Source organism: Nothobranchius furzeri, chromosome 13 (genome assembly GCF_043380555.1).
Source record: "Nothobranchius furzeri strain GRZ-AD chromosome 13, NfurGRZ-RIMD1, whole genome shotgun sequence".
Lineage (NCBI taxonomy): Eukaryota > Metazoa > Chordata > Actinopteri > Cyprinodontiformes > Nothobranchiidae > Nothobranchius > Nothobranchius furzeri.
In genome coordinates, this window is record NC_091753.1 from 59174188 (window position 1) to 59192389 (window position 18202).

Sequence of the window (18202 nt, forward strand, 5' to 3'; positions counted from 1 at the left end):
AAATCACGCTGACGTTGACCGTTTTTGGTCACGATTCTAATCGGGACGAGGGATTTGGCAAAAATCGCACAGTGCACAGTGTCTTGCCTAAGGGCACAACAGCAGCATTCTCTGCAGGGAGCTGGGATCTAATGACACACCCTGACTTGGTTGCTGTGGCTGACCTGATGCTGCCGGGGCAGACGGCTCCTCTGATGGTGTTTCCTTGCCTAACTCGGCTCATCTGGACTCAGCCGAATATTAAAATATAATTTTTACTGATGTTATTGGGTGTGTGTGTGTGTGTGCGTGTGCGTGTGTGTGTGTGTGTGTGCGTGAGTCACACTTTTGCTTGAGAAGCGCTTTATAAATAAAATCTGATGACGACAGACTTTGTTGTTTTAAAGGTTATAGAAATAAATTTGACACTTTTCTGAACAACATCTAAAATCATCCAACCCAGACGTGCTCATCAGAACCAGAACCAGATCCGGATAAACATTTCAACACTGAACTCTGGGAACGCTGAAGCAGGACTCGACATGAAGGAGCAGAAAGAAGCTAATAGATGCTTCAGTAATGAAGTCAAGGAGAGGAGATGGAGAAGATGATGTAATCAGTGACAGCAGCGTGTGTGTAGGAGACTGAAGAGTTTCAACTGTGAGTGTGAACTTCACGAGCACAGCTCTGATGATGATGATTGTGAATGGGACTGTAATTGTGATTATAGGAGTCGGCCCATCAGCTGATCGCTCTTCTTCTAGCCTTCCTGCTCTGAGAGACATGGGGAGATGAAACTAGATGGGTTTATGCTAGCTAACTCTCACACTGGTGCACCTATTGTGCTCGTGAAAATAAGCAAATGTAGTGTTTGCTCCAATAGGTCTCCCATCTCCCCCCCGCTACGCCTGGAGACATCACACCCCGACACGCTTCACACGCCACTCAGCCACACGAGGACTGGCCACCACGATGATGTCTGTGTCCCGGCTACAGGGGATGAACCTCCTCAGCACCCCGGTGGAAACTAAACCTGGTGCTGGAGAAGACCTGACAGTCAAACCTCTGGTGGTTTTGTTCTGGTTGTGGAGCATCGGACCACTTTGTTCCTCCTCCTAGGATATTAGAGTTTCTGGGTGTTCACCGGCGAGAGCTGGGCTCAGCCTGGGCTCAGGCTATATTCCAACCCTCAGCAGGTAGAAAGTGAGCAGCTCTAAACGTAGCAGGAAGTCTTCAGAACAGGTGTGACATTTAAATTATTTAACACATTTCCAACTGTTCCAACTACATCTATTCACAGAGAGGTCTGCATGCATTCAGAGCCGTAAGACAACCGCTGCTTATGAAAAGAGAAGTTGGTTCTGAATTATTAAACAGCATCTTTTAAAGGCAGCTGTAAGAACTAAAGAAAGGGAGAAGAGTGTATCTGAGGAAGGATGAAAGTCGTGATGGGCCGTTCTGTCAGATGTTAACTCACTTGTTGGGCCGGTGGTCTGGTGTGGTCCGATCCAGGGAGATTCTGTCACTGAGGTAGGCGTTGTAGCCGTACTTCTCTCTCAGGTATTTAGCGTCATTCTCCTCAAGCGGGGAAAGCGTGGCAGGAAGGCCTCCTTCCCCCCGACCCCCGAAGCCCTCGATCAGGCCCAGGGATTTGGACAGACCTGTGCAAAGCAAAGGCGAGAAGATAAGTCTGATGCCTCTCTCATCACAGGATGAATGAACTGGTGAATTCATCACACAACTCATTTCTCACGGTTACACGTCACAAATAAGGATGCATTAAATATTTAAGCATCAGGACCTTTTTTAGTCAATAACTCCTGGAGAAAGATCCACCCAAGGAAAAAATGTAGGCTGCAAGATTTAACTGTTCTTTTTTAGATGTTGGCGAAAAGACTCGTCGTCTTTTTGTTCTTTGCTGCAACTCCCTCTATCCTGATGCAACCAAGTCCTCTCTTTCTGCAGTCGGCCTTGACCTTAAAATGACTCGATGGAGGTAAAAATCTCTGAGAGTTATTGAGAAAAAGCTGGAGTCACATTTATCTTTTTTTTTTTAAGTCTTAGATGATTCTTTGGGGGACACCTGGGTGTTATTTGTAACGCACCTTCTCAAGCCTGGGGCACACAGATGACAGCACCGCGGTTTGGGGAAGTCAAATGGTCACACAGGGCTCGCTGCGCCGCGAACGCTTCTGGGAAAGCCGTGCGAGTCACAACATCCCGTGGGAATTGAGAATAGGAAGCCGAAAGTGACTCTCGTTTACTTGTGATCAGACTTGCTGTCGTGACTCTAATTCATTAAAAATGGGTAAGTACGCTATTTATTAGAATATTTGAAGATCAATAGTACTTCAAAGGTATCAATACTGTAATCAAGTAGCATCTATCAGCTTCTCATCCACGTTTTGGCGGTTGGGTTTGTACAGAAGAGCCGTTCCGCATCATAATGTCCGTTGGAAAGTACTCCACAAGGTCGTAAACAGACGCGCCACCGCGCTTGAAATAGAACGGGCGCCTATGCTAGCACTGTGGCGCAGACCGGCATTTCGGGGATGAGGCGTTTCACTCCCCGTGTAGCCACTGTCAATAACTATAATGGCTTCCTTTTTAAAATGACGGCGCGGGCGTGACGTGGCGCAGCGCATCTATCTCCAGTGTCTCCCAGGGCTTTACAACCACCTGAGGTGCTTCACAACACAATCAACCATTCACACATTGACACGCTGGTGATGATGAGCTATGTAGCCACAGCACTAACAGGCTGGTGGGGGTGAAGTACTCAGCCCGGCGGACCTTTTCAGCCACGGGCAGAGCGGTACAAAACGGGCACGAGGCCTGGGGGTCAAGGCCAGGCCAGCGTGGTGAGCCCCGAGACAGACCTTACACTTGGCGTGCAAGTCGCCGCTGGAGATGGAGCCCGTCTGGCAGGCCGGGCAGGTCCTGGCGTCGCTGGACATGGTCGGTGAGTAGATTTTTCTTGTATAATTGCTCTTAAAGGAAGCTCTTAAGCTTGGCATGAAGAGAAAAGTGATTGAGCTTCCAGACAATAAATCTTGTGGTCTGGATGGAATATACACGGAACATCTGAAATATGCTAACTTTAGGTTATTACCTCTACTGGCCATCTGCTTTACTAGTGGTTTGACACATGTCATTCTGCCTGATGCACTTATGTCTATTATTCTGGTCCCTGTCATAAAAGACAAAGCAGGTAGAGCAGGTAGCATGGACAACTATAGGCCCGTTGCATTGGCAAGCATTGTATCCAAGGTTATGGGAAAAGTGCTACTAAGTAGGCTTAAGTATTTTATCTGCTCTACAGATAATCAGTTTGGGTTCAAGTCTAAGCTTAGCACAGATTTGTGCATAATTGATTTAAAAGAAATAATTAGGAAGTTTCCAAGAGGCAACTCCTCTGTGTTATCCTTTATTGATGCGTCTGAAGCCTTTTACCGTGTAAATCATCTGAAACTTTTGTTAAAATGCGACAACGAGGGGTTCCTAAGTACATTCTGAGAATCCTAGTCTACTGGTATGCTAATCAGGATATGCAGGTGTGATTGGGTAGTTGATTTTCTGCTCCTTTTGGTGCTACGAATGGAGTAAAGCAAGGCGGGGTACTCTCTCCTGTGCTTTTCAACTTGTACATGGATGAACTGTCACAGCAGTTAAATAATTGCAGAACTGGTTGTACGATTGGATCAACCCTAGTCAACCATCTTATGTACGCTGACGATCTTGTCGTCCTGAGTCCTAGTAGTGTGGGATTACAGGAACTGCTAGATATTTGCTCAAAGTATGGGCTGGATTTTGACATCAATTACAACTCTAGTAAGGTGTCATCAGGACCTGTAGAACAAAAGAAGATAAAGGGTTACAGTTTCCCCAGTTTGAATTATGTGGTAATGTTTTGCCTGTGACGAACAAATATAAATATTTGGGGCACTTCATTAATGACGAATTGGCTGACGATATTGATATTGATCGGCAATGTCGTAGAATGTATGCACAGGCTAATACGTTAGTGCGTAGGTTTAGTATGTGCACTAACCCTTAAAAAGACACTCTTACTGTACTCAATTATATACAGCTCATTTGTGGTCTTCCTATAAGCAAACAAGTCTTAGGCGTCTCTATGTAGCATATAACGATTGTCTGAGAATATTACTAAAGAGGCCTCGTTGGGAAAGTGCGAGTTGCTCGTTTGTCTCTTCTGGGATCAGTACATTCCACGCTATGTTGAGGAACTTGATGTTTCAGTTTATTTGTCGAGTTAATCAATGTGAAAATGTTATTATTAAGTGCTTGTTGACTGTAGTACCACACGCTATCAGTCAGAATTATGGCATTATTGGTATAGGTGTTTATATTGACTACCTTGTATCTTTGTCTTTTCTTGTGTAGTTTTTTATCTTATGTTTGGTTTTATTGTCTCTGGACCTTGAGTCTGTTAATAAAAGTTGATTGATTGATTGAACCTGACAACTTCAGCAATTGTTTTCTTAGCCAGTTTACCAGAGGTGACTTTTGTCTGACAGGACTGAAGAGCAAAGTTGTAGAACTAGGCCTTATCACCTACGTTGAGTTCAAAATGTGAGGCCTTTTGATCATAGATAGTCTTCCTGCCCTCAGTTGATTTCTCCAGATTCGTCTGTGCAAAGTAAAACGCTGCAGGCAGATGGTTCTTCGAGTTTTCTGCTTGTTAGTGTAAGCCGGTGCAGCAATGGACTCAACTAACTGATACAGCAGGTGAAGCGGCAGGGTCATCCGTCTACCCGTCATCACTTCAAACGGGGAGGCGCCTGCAGACTCATGAGGAGTGGCCCGTATGGCCATCAGGACCAACGGAAGCTTCACATCCCAGTCTCTGTGATTAGAGGACACGTATTTCTTTAAAATACTGATAACCGTCTGGTTCATCCTTTCAACTTGGCCAGAAGACTGGGGCCGGTAACCAATGTGGAAATTGGCCTTTACCCCCAACATCTGCCAAAGGTGTTCCATCACTTCAGAGGTGAAGTGAGTTCCCCTATCCGAGCTAACACGCGCAGGGAGACCGAACCGGGAGATGATGTGATTCATCAAAAGGACAGCAGTTGTCTGTGCTGTCACCGAGTCCATTAACCTAAAATCAGCTGAAGATTAAAGGATATAGCTCTAATCGGCCATGAGTTTCCAATATTTATTTCAATCAGGTTTAATTTTAATTTCCTTCTATCCAATTTGTTTATTCTTTCCATTTCCTTACACTTTTAAGCGATTTTTTTTTTTCATTTAAACCATATGTTATCATCTTCATCGTCGTCTACCTCCGCTTATCCGGGTCCGGGTTGCGGGGGCAGCATCCCAACTAGGGAGCTCCAGACCATCCTCTCCCCGGCCACCTCCACCAGCTCCTCCGGCAGGACCCCAAGGCGTTCCCGGACCAGATTGGAGATGTAACCTCTCCAATGTGTCCTGGGTCGACCCGGGGGCCTCCTGCCGGCAGGACATGCCCAAAACACCTCCCCGGGGAGGCGTCCAGGAGGCATCCTGACCAGATGCCCAAACCACCTCAACTGGCTCCTTTCGATCCGGAGGAGCAGCGGTTCTACTCCGAGTCCCTCCCGAATGTCTGAGCTCCTCACCCTATCTCTAAGGCTGAGCCCGGCCACCCTACGGAGGAAACTCATTTGGGCCGCTTGTATCCGCGATCTCGTTCTTTCGGTCATTACCCAAAGCTCACGACCATAGGTGAGGATTGGGACGTAGATCGACCGGTAAATCGAGAGCCTGGCTTTCTGGCTCAGCTCCCTCTTCACCACGACAGATCGGCTCAGCGTCCGCATCACTGCAGACGCCGAACCAATCCGCCTGTCGATCTCCCGATCCCTCCTACCCTCACTCGTGAACAAGACCCCGAGATACTTAAACTCCTCCACTTGAGGTAGGACCTCTCCCCCGACCCGGAGTTGGCAAGCCACCCTTTTCCGGTCGAGAACCATGGTCTCAGATTTGGAGGTGCTGATCCTCATCCCAGCCGCTTCACACTCGGCCGCAAACCTACCTAGCAAGAGCTGAAGGCCAGAGCTGGATGAAGCTTGGAGGACCACATCATCCGCAAAAAGCAGAGACGAGATTCGCCTGTCGCCCACTTGACACACTCCACACCACGGCTGCGCCTAGAAATTCTGTCCACAAAGGTAATGAACAGAACCGGTGACAAAGGGGAGCCATGGCGGAGTCCAACCCTCACCGGGAACAGGTCCGACTTACTACCGGCTATGCGGACCAAACTCACGCTTCTCTGGTAAAGGGACTGAATGGCCCTTAACAGAAAGCCACCCACCCCATACTCCTGGAGCGTCCCCCACAGGATGCCCCTGGGAACACAGTCATAAGCCTTCTCCAAATCCACAAAGCACATGTGGATTGGTTGGGCAAACTCCCATGCCCCCTCCATCACCCTTGCAAGGGTATAGAGCTGGTCCACAGTTCCACGGCCAGGACGAAAACCACATTGCTCCTCCTCAATCTGAGATTCAACTATCGATCGGACCCTCCTCTCCAGTACCTTGGAGTAGACCTTTCCAGGGAGGCTGAGGAGTGTGATCCCCCTATAGTTGGAACACACCCTCAGGTCACCCCTCTGAAAGATGGGGACCACCACCCCGGTCTGCCACTCCACAGGAACTGCCCCCGATGACTACGCAATGTTGCAGAGACGTGTCAACCATGACAGCCCTACAACATCCAAAGCCTTGAGATACCCAGGACGAACCTCATCCCCCCCGGGGCTCCGCCGCTGTGTAGTTGTTTGACTACCTCAGCAACTTCTGCCCCCGAGATTGGACAGTCCATCCCAACTTCTCCCGGCTCTGGTTCCTCCTTGGAATGCGCATAGCTGGGATTGAGGAGCTCCTCAAAGTATTCCTTCCACCGTCCAACTATAGCCCCAGTTGACGTCAGCAGCTCCCCATCCCCACTGTAAACAGTGTGAGCGAGTTGCTGCCTTCCTCTCCTGAGGCGCCGGACAGTTTGCCAGAACCTCTTTGGAGCCGATCGTTAGTCTTTCTCCGTGGCCTCACCAAACTCCTCCCACGCCCGAGATTTAGCCTCGGCAACTGCCACTGCTGCACCCCGCTTGGCTATTCGGTACCTGTCTGCTGCCTCCGGAGATCCACAGACCAACCACGCCCTGTTGGCCTCCATCTTCAGCCTGACGGCTCCCCGAACCTCTGGTGTCCACCAGCGGGTACGGGGGTTGCCACCACGACTGGCACCGGCCACCTTGCGACCACAGCTAGCAACAGCCGCCTCAACAATCGCAGAGTGGAACAAGGCCCACTCGGAGTCAATGTCCCCCACTGCTCTCGGGATGCGTTCAAAGCTCTGCCGGAGGTGGGAGTTGAAGACCGTCTTAACAGGTTCTTCTGCCAGGCGTTCCCAGCAGACCCTCACTATGCGTTTGGGTCTGCCAGGTCTACGCGGCATCTTCCCCTGCCATCTGATCCAACTCACCACCAGGTGATGATCAGTTGACAGCTCCGCTCCTCTCTTCACTTGGTTGTCCAAAACATACAGCCGCAGGTCAGATGATATGACTACAAAGTCTATCAACGACCTGTGACCTAGGCTGCCCTGGTACCAAGTGTACCGATGGGCATCCTTATGTTCGAACATGGTGTTTGTTATGACCAAACTGTGGCTTGCACAGAAGTCCAAAAACGAAACACCACTTGAGTTCAGATGGAGCACTATCTAGCACTCATCCCAGGGACTCCAAAAAGGGTGGGTACTTGTTAAGAACTGAGATCTACAAAAGGTCATGATTTAATATTGATTTATATTACATATGCTTGTGTTCTCATTTGTTTTATCTCTGTATGTATATCTTTATCTTTTGTTAACTAATGTCATGTGTAATTTCACTAATGAGATCGCTGTCAGTGACGCATAAAAGGCACATGACAAAATAAACCAGGTGTTCCCTGATTGAGACGCGAAGCAGTGATGTGGCTGTGTTATTTCCTCCGTCAGTGAGATTGATGATTCTGCTAACAGGTTATGGGCCCAGTCTACTCGGTAAAAGGAGCCTAACCGAAGGATTACCCCAGACACATTAAGAGGAACGATCACCTTTGTTGAGCCGCTGTCAGCCTACACCATGAGCCGGCGAGTGATGGAATCCGGAAGCAGGTGGGCAAGGTTGGCATTTGACGGAGATGAGCAGAAATACGAGTTGTGGGAAACCAAATTCCTAGGCCACTTACGATTGCAAGGACTAAAAGACACTATATTGAGCACCGATGAAGGTGAAGCTGATTCTGATGATGAGAATAAGAACGCGGAAGCGTACGCAGAATTGATCCAATTCCTGGACGACAAGAGCCTGTCCCTCGTGATGAGAGACGCAGCTGACGATGGCTGCGCAGCACTACGGATATTGAGGGACTACTACGCTAGCAAAGGTAAACCCAGGATCATCTGTCTTTATACTGACTTAACTTCTCTTCAGAAGATGCATGATGAAAGTGTAACGGAGTATATCCTATGAGCGGAGACTACAATTACTGCTTTAAGAAACGCAGGAGAGACACTAAGTGATGGGCTGCTGGTAGCTATGATTTTAAAAGGATTACCAGAGACATATAAGCCATTTTCTGAACTGATATTTGGCCCATAAGCACAAACAACAGTCAGGACCCGTTCCCCGACCCGAAGGCGCAGGGAAGCTACCCTCTCGTCCCCGGGGTAAACCCCAACACACAGGCAGAGTCTTGGGGCTAACAAAAAGCCAACCCCAGCCCTCCGCCTCTCACCCGGAGTAACTCCAGCAAAGGAGAGTGTCCAAACCCTCTCAAGGACTTGGGTTCCAGAGCCAATGCAATGTGTCGAGGTGAGTCCGACTATATCTAGCCAGTACCGCTCAACCTCTGCCACAAGCCCCTGCTCCTTCCCCGCCAGCGAGGTTATGTTCCATGTCCCAAAAACCAGTTTTCTTGTCCGGGGATTGGACCGCCAAGGCTCCCGCCTTGGTCTGCCACCCGATCCACATTGCACCGGACCCTTCATGTTCCTCCTGCGGGTGGTGGGTCCACAGTTGGATGAGCCCATGTATCCGGTTCGGGCTGGGCCCGGCCGGGCCCCATGGGCCAAAGCCCGGCCACCAGGCTCTCGCTCACGGGCCCCAACCCCAGGCCTGGCTCCAGGGTGGGACCCCGGTAACCCTCCGGGCCGGGTACTCCGACTCTTTGAATTTACTTCCATGAAAGATCCCGTGAACCGTTCTTTGTCTCACCCTTCACCTAAGACCAATTTGTCATGGGAGACCCTACCAGGGGCACAAAGTGCCCCAGACAACATAACTTCTAGGATCATTAGGGCACTCAAACTCCTCCACCACGATGAGGTGACGGTTCAAGGAGGAGTTATCATCTTTTATATATATATATATATATATATATATATATATATATATAGTTCTTATGAAGCGCCTTGTATATATTGTTCTTATGAAGCGCCTGGTGACGTTTTATCTTGGGAAAAGACCGTTTTCTCTCTTCCTAATCCATCCCGTTTTTCATGGGATAATTTGGTGCCAGAGAACAAGCACGTAAATCCAAAGTCTGAAGCTACGATCTTGCTTTTACAACAATCTTTAACTCAACATCTTAAAGCTAATTTCCTGTTAGCTAAAGTCAGTTAGCCGTAGCGGCCATCTTGAATTCGGACTATCTGATTTAAACCGTTTACTCACGTTTTACCTGAGATTCTCTTAAAGTGACTGTTGCAGCAGAAGCTCCGCGCTTTTCTTTCAAACTGAACACTTATTTTTAACGTGTGGTCTTCTCTGAAGTACAGCAATCTTCCTCCGAAACCGTTTTCACCATAGGAGCTAGCATTTGCAGAGAGAAGTCCTTCATGTTCGTTCAAATAAAACACTTCCTTTTACTTGCTTTCAAAATAAGAGTTAACAGGAAATAAATTTGTCAAAAAAAGTCGTAGAAACTTAAATGCGTTCTTTTTCATTTCAAACAAAACAACCTATTTAACATGATAAACCAAATCGTCTCACAACACTGAGTTGATTTTTTTTAATCGGGTAGACTCCAAAATAACAGCAGTTGAAGATTTACATGTAAAATCCACCCAGAGGGTCATGAGAATTTTCTCTAACAGATGATGTTAAAGTCTTTGGTCATAAGTTGGTTGGTAACTTGTAGCTAAATAAAATGTGTCACTAGGTTTGTCCTGAATCTGTGTAAACATGCTGTTCTGTAAACATTATAAAAGCATTAAAACTGCATAACATTAGGGAAAGTGATCTTTTGTAAGAATTGTGAAAAAACATAAAGGCTAATATGGACAATTATGTTTGCAAAACATAAATTTTGAATAAGATGGATGAAGAACTATTTAGATTGTTGGAGTCAGGAAAAAATGAAGGGATAAATCTAAAAATGGGCTTTTAGAGATTGTAATAAAACATTATTGATCAACAGTTACAGCTGAAATAATATAGGAAATTCAACACGTGCAGATAAATGACGTAAGAGTCATTTGTGCCAAACTTTTACACCAATTATCGCTCGTTTCATTCCTGAGTTTTGTCGGTGCTGAAGATCAAATCGGTTTTGTTCTGGAAAAGATCTGAATGAACTTGTGCAGAATAACGGACTTCAGTGTCCCGGTGCTCTTACCGTTCAGCTGCCGGTACACCACGTCCTCCAGCGAGCTGAGCCTCTTCAGCAGCACCTCGTGGCTGATGCTGGGCTCCTGCGCCGTCCCGTTGGCCCGGGGCCGCCCGGAGCCCAGAGCCTCCGGACCGCCGGCTTGGACGCTGCGGCTGTTGCATTTGGCCCAGAAGGTCATGAACCCAGCGACCGCCAGCACGTTCAGCAGCAGTAAAACCCTCCATCTTCTGAACACAAAAGCCATTAAAAGTCACCGGTGTGCTCCCGGTGCAGGGGGGGGGGGGGGGGGGGGTCAGGAGGCTGTGGAGGATGAGGAGGAGGCAGGTAACGGACTCAAGGCTCCCTCGGCTGCGCGGGGAGCTGCGCAGAGACTTCACCCGGTACCAGCAGAGGATGTAAACCGCAAAAGCCCGGAGAAATGCCGCGGCGGTGCTGCATCAGACACGAATCCGTCCCTTCACCGTGACACACCGGGGTTATTTTAGGCAGCATCCTGCGGAAATGTGAGGCGCTCGGGCATCAGCTGCCCGCGCCGCTTCGCTTTAACCCAAAATCGCGCAGAGACGCTGCGGATGGAGACAAAGAAAGCAGCTGGAAGAACCGGGAGCCCTCAGTAATTCAGCACAGAGGGAGATGATCCGAGCAGCGTCTCTCCTAGGCGCGGCTGGAGCGTAGAAACCCAGCTTCAGGAGGAATCTGGAGGACCAGGAAACATCAGGAGAGGAGCTGCAGCATCCTCCTCTCAGCTGCAGCACCAGCCCAACTCCCCAAATTCTCCCTGCGCGCACACGCGCCACCGTCCTCCTGCTGCTGCGCGCGCGCACTCGCAGACACGGGGAAGAACTCGTCCGTTTCACTTCACATCAGGGGTGTCTCTGGATTATCAGACTAAAGCTGCTCCAGTCAGGTTTGAGGTTTCTGCAAACTAAAAGAAAACAGCATCAGAGGAGTAAAAGCTCGGATTATTTAAGAGAAGTGACAGGAGCGTTTAGTTTGTGCAAAAACCAACATTCACTGATAAAAAGGGGGAAATGGGATTGTGATCTTGACATGTATATATTTTACAAAGCTAACATGATTATTTTTTGTTTCTTGCTTTAACATAACAAAGTCTTAAACACATAACATATTCCTTGATGTTGTTAGATGTAAATGTAATTTTCATGTTGAAACAACATGTTCGGATCATGTTTAGGAGTACACTCCGCCCCCTTCGAGGAGTGACGTTTAAAACACTTGCTGCTCACTCATTTCATCCGCCATTTTCTGTGTCGTTGGGAAAAGGGCTCTTTGCTGAACATGGTAAGTCTATTGTTAAATGTATTCAAATTAAGTATATTGTTGTTCTCGGATGTTAACCAATAAATGTTTTATATAATTTTTTTATAACCTAGTAGAATATAATAGTAAAACAAGCATTTTCAAGTTTGTTTAAAGATAACTTTTTAAGCTAGCTAAATATGAAACTGTCCTGCTCTGTCATGATTTTACTCATTATGCCGATTTTGTGTGTATGTGTGTGTGTGTGTGTGTGTGTGTGTGTGTGTGTGCCTTTGTGTTCGACTCCTGAGTAATTTTAGCCAATTTAATACCTGGTGCCATTACAATTTTAAAGTGTGGAGGATTAAAAGGCTTCGTTTAAGTCCCCCTTTAGGGGAAGAAGGAGGCCAAGCCCGCCATTTTTTAACTTCTTTATCTCTCTCTCTCTCCCTCTCCCTCTCCCTCCCCCCCCCCACCCCCCCCCCCTTCGTGGGAGGGACGGCGCGAGCGCGATGTAACTATGCAGACTAGCTTGACGAGTTAAGTCCGTGGTGCAGGCACAAGTGGAGTAATTCTTGATTAAAGGTAAAACGGTTGATTTTACCATCCTGTTTTATACACCTTTAGTGTCCACTAATAAAGAATTTGTTTTGCTTGCGCTTTGTAACTTAAGGGTCGTTGGTGTTGTGCTTTACTTTCTTTCAACAAATGACGAGCATATGGTTGACAATCCCGAATTGCGTTTCTGCAATGTCTCTTTCTCTGGTAAAACATCTTCTGAACCGTTCTCAGTTTGAATGAAGCGGCTGAGGAAGGACACACCGAGACGTGGTTCTGTTGTGTTTTGACGAGTCAGGCTCTGAAGCAGGTGCTAGCTTGGTCACAGGGCAGCTCACGTGACAGTTTTCAGCATTTTAGGGATAATTATAAGTAAGTAAATTAATATAAGTTGGTGACAGAGTAATAGTTAATGGCGTTATCAATGTTTTGATAGGTAAATAAAAAGTTACATAATTTTTATGAATGATTAAATAACAGAATATAATATTCAATCTTACTTGTAGATGTAGTCCTACCTTATCTGCTCTTAATAGTATGCTGGTTGCATTTTTAGTGCATAGGCTGTACAAAAAAAAACGGTCATAGTCAAAGTGTGCCCCTAATTTTAAAAAATAAATTATTTTGTATGCCAAATCTCTTTAAAAAGGGTCCAATAGATCAGACATTATACTCTAAAATGTATTTGAAAAGTGGGTAACACTTAACTATTAAGGTTCACAAAGAAAGTAACCGAACCGGAAATAATTAACTAATGAACAAAAATAAATAAAAAATAAACAGAAAAATCTAACCAAAAAGAAAAATAGCAAAAAATAAAATATTTAAAGGAGCTGCTTTTTTAATTGTCTGTTTCTAATTTTCTTATTTACATAACAATTTGCGTAGTTTAAAAGTAACAGAGGTGAAAAAGTAAGAATCCAGGCAGCAGTTTTTCTAGAGAGTTTAGAAGAGATGCAGGAAGATGAGAGACAGACGGGATGTGAAAATAATTAAATAAAAACAAAGCTTGAAAGTAAAATGTAGGTAGATTTATCTCCACTACACATTTTTACCAGTATAAAACAATAAGTTATACACGTAATATTTATACATCGGATACAATTCAGATCACCTTCAAAACTCAGTCACACACCCCGGGCTGTTTCAAGGAATTTTGGGGGCCAAGGCAAAACAGAACACCCCCCTAACACTAACCCGTACATAATAGACATGTCACCATTACATTATTAGCAGCAGAAATTAAATGTTATTACCATTTCTAATACAAGTGCATGTTAATGAAAAGCATATTTTACTGGATAAATGTATGTGTTATTTTGGCTAAGATGAGTGTTATTAATACAAACCTAAACTGTTACTGAAATGTAGGTCAAATATTTAAAAATATTTTAACTACAAATATCAGATGGGAAAAAGGGAACTAAACACCAATCTAATGCATATTATTGAGTCTTTTATAATATTTTGCCTTTAAAAATTTGAGGCAGTTGAATGCACAGAGTATGCATATGCTGGCGCATGGTCAGGATGGTACCACCTCTGTCTCTATTTGAGCCAGGAAAAACCCTGCATATTATATTGGAACATCAACAATAAAAATCACCCCTTCCTTTAAAAGTTGTTGGGGTAAATTTGTCCTCTGCTGGTAGGATTGATTTGCCTACTTTGTTTACTTAATCTGACTATTATTATTTTGTTTCCCTTCCAGAAACAGAAAAAAGGATTTCTTGATCTGCAGAGTCTTGTGTATAGAACTTTGAACCACACCACGTGAAGGCTCTGTTGCAGTGGTAAGTTTCTTTTTTATATATTATACCAATTTGGAGATTTTTTTGTCATTGATGTATGCCTCGTTGGCTATTTGATCTTGACCTTCAATTGCTTCAGGGTTGTGGGCGAAGCCTTTGGAACTTTGATAACCTTTCCTCAGAGCCTGAGTGGGCAGGAATGGTTTAGGCTCCGCCCAGGGTGAATGTGACTTCACAAACACCAGCAGTTTTAGTCTGCCTTTTGTGATCTGCTACAGATGCACAGCAATTCAGATGCATAAATACCAAAAAATGCTATTTTATGATTTTTTTAATTGTTTTTGTTTATTTATTTATTCAATTCAATTCAATTTTATTTAAAAAGCGCCAAATCATGACAAGAGTCATCTCAAGGCACTTCACACAGTAAATATTTCAGTACAGGTCAGTTCATTAAGCCAATCAGAAAAAATGTTTCCTGTATAAGGAACCCAGCAAACTGTATAAAGTCACTGGCTTTACAGCAATCCTCATACTAAGCATTTATTTATTTATTTATTTATTTTCAGCTTAATTTAATTCCTCTGGCATAAAAAAAATGCTACAAGAACAAGCTAAGAAAAGGCAAAAAAAGATTTTCATTGGAGTGAGTCTTTAATGAAACTGTTCTCCATGCTTTGTTAGTTCATAAAATAATTATTTGTCAAATTTTTTAAGGCCTTCATTGAATACTTATTTGCATTCCTCAGGCCGCAGATGAGGACTACCTCCAGACGTCCATTGAGGAGACTACCCTGGGAATCTATGTGGTGAGAAGTGTACTGACCAATACAGCGGAAGACATTGGGATTGTGCTTGAAGGCCAAATAGTATTCCAAGACCTGGATAACATAGCATTAGCTACAGCTGTGCTATTTGGACTCATCTATGCGCTGAACCTGAACTACCCTCCCAGTTTGAAGTACACATTTGAAGTACTGCAGAAACTAGTGATGGAGCTCAAAGGAAACACTCTTTCAAAGAAAGTCCAACTTCTCAAAAATAGACTCTGCGAGTGAGATGTTTTTACTGATGTAACCTAAAGAATTTTCCAGCCTTTAGGGGTCAATTTCCTGCTCTGTTTTCTACAGACATATTCTCTCATTCACAATAATTTTTCTTCTACAATTTAGTCGGAGTCAATGAGATTCAGAAACAACGTGGCCTAAACCATGCGATCAGACTTTAATTTATGGATCCATTATTCAGCAATGAGTTTATGAACATTACTTCCATGGATGAAGTCAGGACAGAGGGACAATTCGAATTATATCCACGACAGGGAATTCCTTTACAGGCTGAATTCCCCGGCACTTCAGCAAATGACTTAAATACTTGTGTTGCTGAAACATCCCTTCTTTTAAGTGGTTGTGTTGACATGGATATTCTTGCCTCAAACGAATTGGATGCATCCAGTTCATCAGTTTCCAGGACATTCTGGCCCTCTGTGTTTAACATTACACGGTTTTCCTTCGACACAGAGATAAAGCTGCAGCGTGGAAATGCCAGACACAAAGAAGGCTAGGCTAACATGTAAGTTTTTTGTTTGTTAATGCAGGCAACTCTTTCAACAGTAATACATTACAAATATATTAATACATTAGTAACACAGTACTTTTTTGTAAATTTCTTGGGTTTCCTGGAAAAAAAATTTAGCTTGTGAGATGATGTTACCTTTTGTGATCTTTTAACTTGCTTCCTGTTGACAGGTTTTTTTTTTTTGTAAGTAATTTCTCAATTCAGAAGGTTTGCCAGTAATGAAACTTTGGTGTGACTTGTGAAAATGAGCCCCTTTTGTGACTAATCAGTTAGTTCATGTTTTTTATGAAGGAAGTATTTGCACAAAGGGTAAGACCAAATAGTCCTCTGTGATTTGGATAGTTGTCCAATTTAGCCAAATAAAGGCCAATTTTGTTTGGATAGCGTTAATTAAAAAAATGAGATTTTTTTTCCTAAGGTATTCTTGAATATAAAGTGTTCTTGATAATCAGAAGTAATAGATTAAGATTTCAGTTTGCTGTGTGTAATTTAAACTGTTCATGAGTGGGTATGTTTATTCGAGTTCCGGAGTAAAGTTTCCAGTATCCACTTTTAATATCAATAACTACCAGGTTGTGGGAGTACTCTGCTTTTGGCTACAGAGACAAATGTTTAAATTTGGTTGTTTTTTTACATCATTCTGTAAACTCAGTTTGTGATTGTAAAGCAAATTTTTAAACTCACAATACTGTTGAATGCAGTGGAGTTATGTTTCTTTAATTGTACCACAAGTATGGAATCGTATTTGTAAATTCAAATAAAACAATTGTGCAGATGATTAATCATGTACTTTGTTATTGATTATCCTATCAATACAAAATGTGGTTTGTGTAAGATAGCTGAAAATTGTGTTTTTTAACATAAAAAATCTTTGTATTATGAAGTTGAAAAAATCATATTTCTCACACTTAAAAATATCTATCAAACATGAAAAATCTCATGTTGATCAAACCTAAAAATGATTCATTTTATAAACTTAAAAAAATCAGGTTCCTCCCATATAAAAAATATGCTTCGAAACATGAATATTTCATGCTAAATAAACCTAAAAATACTTTATTTTATGGATGTTAAAAAGTCATACTAATTACACTTGAATAAAAGTATTTCAACAAACATTAAAGTGCCATGTTAATGGGACTTAACTTTGTTTTGTGGAACCACTGTCTATAATTTTTTTATGTCAAGAGCACAGATTTTTTTTTTCAGTGTTTAAACGCTTTAAACTTTAAAAACGAATGTAAGAAATGTCTTGGTTGAAAAATCATCCTGGAGTGAGAAGTTGTTCGAATGCCTTCAGATGAGACTTTAAACACAAAGTTTAGTCAGACTCAGGTTAAAGATGAAATAACCTGCATGCAACGCTCCAGAGTGGAGAAAACGAAAGTCTCATAGAAACAAGATGCATAAAAAAGGTTGTTGGGTTAAAACCATCAGACCTCTAAAATCAGAAGTTCAAACATTTCAGGATCTGATTCAAGTCCAGTCGCCTTCATTCCAGCCCCTTTGGCTTTAGAACAGCACAAATAAAACCTGAAGAAGAAACAGTTCAAAGTTTTCAGAGAGGAAATTTAAGAGGAAACTGAATTAGAGATGCTGCAGGTGTCAGAAGAAAGGACCAAATAATGGAAACTAAATACGCACCTTAACCCATTTTCCATCAGGGAAGAACTGCTGCTGAATCCTGGACAGCATAGAACACGGGAAACTGTTTGGAGACAGGAAATCATGTAAAACGTGATGAAACTGCTTGTGATGTGTCCAGTTCTGCCCTGCAGAAACAAAATAAGCAGGTGTTGTGCTTTATTCAAGTGGAGTCGCGCCTGACAGACCTGCAGCAGAGATCCACACTGCAGTGGGGAGGTTATAGCGTGGAATTAACGCACTTCGCTTCACAGCGTTAAAATGTGTGAGCTGTGCAGAAATGGGTCACCTAGATTGCTGCTGTGAATTAAGAAGCTCCATAACTCTGCAGCTCACAGTGAGACGTGCCAACTCTGATCTTCAGGCAACTAACTGGTGAGGAAAGACAAGGGGCATTTATGCAAGGAGGGAAGACAGAGGAAGCGTGTGAAGTGTGTGGAGATCAAGCCCAGAGCGAGAAAACAAAAACACCTGAAAGAGCATCAAACACACGAGGAGGCAGAGATGAAGGAGAAAAGGTAGGAGAGCAGGAGACACTGGGGAGGAATCAAAATTCAAAGGGAGAAAAATTCCTGAAGCAGTGGAGAAAACCACGCCGGGATGCTGGAGAACAAAGGGCAGAAATGGAAGAAGGAGAGATAGTGTGACAGCAGTCGAGACGACAGCCGAGCGAAGAAAGAACTGTGGAAGTAGATCCCAACTGATGTTTGCTGAAGGGTGAAAGTACTCTGGTTACCGTATCAGGTCGTAGCGAGG

The 18202-nt window shown here is 44.1% G+C and overlaps 1 protein-coding gene and 1 long non-coding RNA gene across 4 annotated transcripts in view; one reads left to right on the plus strand and one right to left on the minus strand.

Moving 5' to 3' along the window:
• galnt17 (polypeptide N-acetylgalactosaminyltransferase 17) overlaps positions 1–10956 on the minus strand; it is a 44837-nt gene extending 33881 nt beyond the window's left edge. The window contains exons 1-2 of the mRNA XM_054743339.2: positions 10662–10956; positions 1457–1640 (exon numbers count right to left, since the gene is read on the minus strand). Coding sequence (XP_054599314.1) covers positions 1457–1640; positions 10662–10899 — 422 coding nt within the window. The 5' untranslated portion in view covers positions 10900–10956. The remainder of the gene's footprint in view (positions 1–1456; positions 1641–10661) is intronic.
• Positions 10957–11430: 474 nt separating this feature from the next.
• Positions 11431–16584, plus strand: LOC107393534 (uncharacterized). Of its 3 annotated transcripts, XR_008563758.2 has the most exons (5): positions 11431–11562; positions 11851–11957; positions 12442–12500; positions 14185–14266; positions 14974–16584. It is a non-coding gene; the product is annotated as an uncharacterized lncRNA (long non-coding RNA). The 3 variants fall into 3 exon arrangements; XR_011516103.1 differs by having other exon boundaries at positions 11546–11957; XR_011516102.1 differs by lacking the exons at positions 11431–11562; positions 11851–11957 and having other exon boundaries at positions 12373–12500.
• The last annotated feature ends 1618 nt before the right edge of the window (positions 16585–18202 follow it).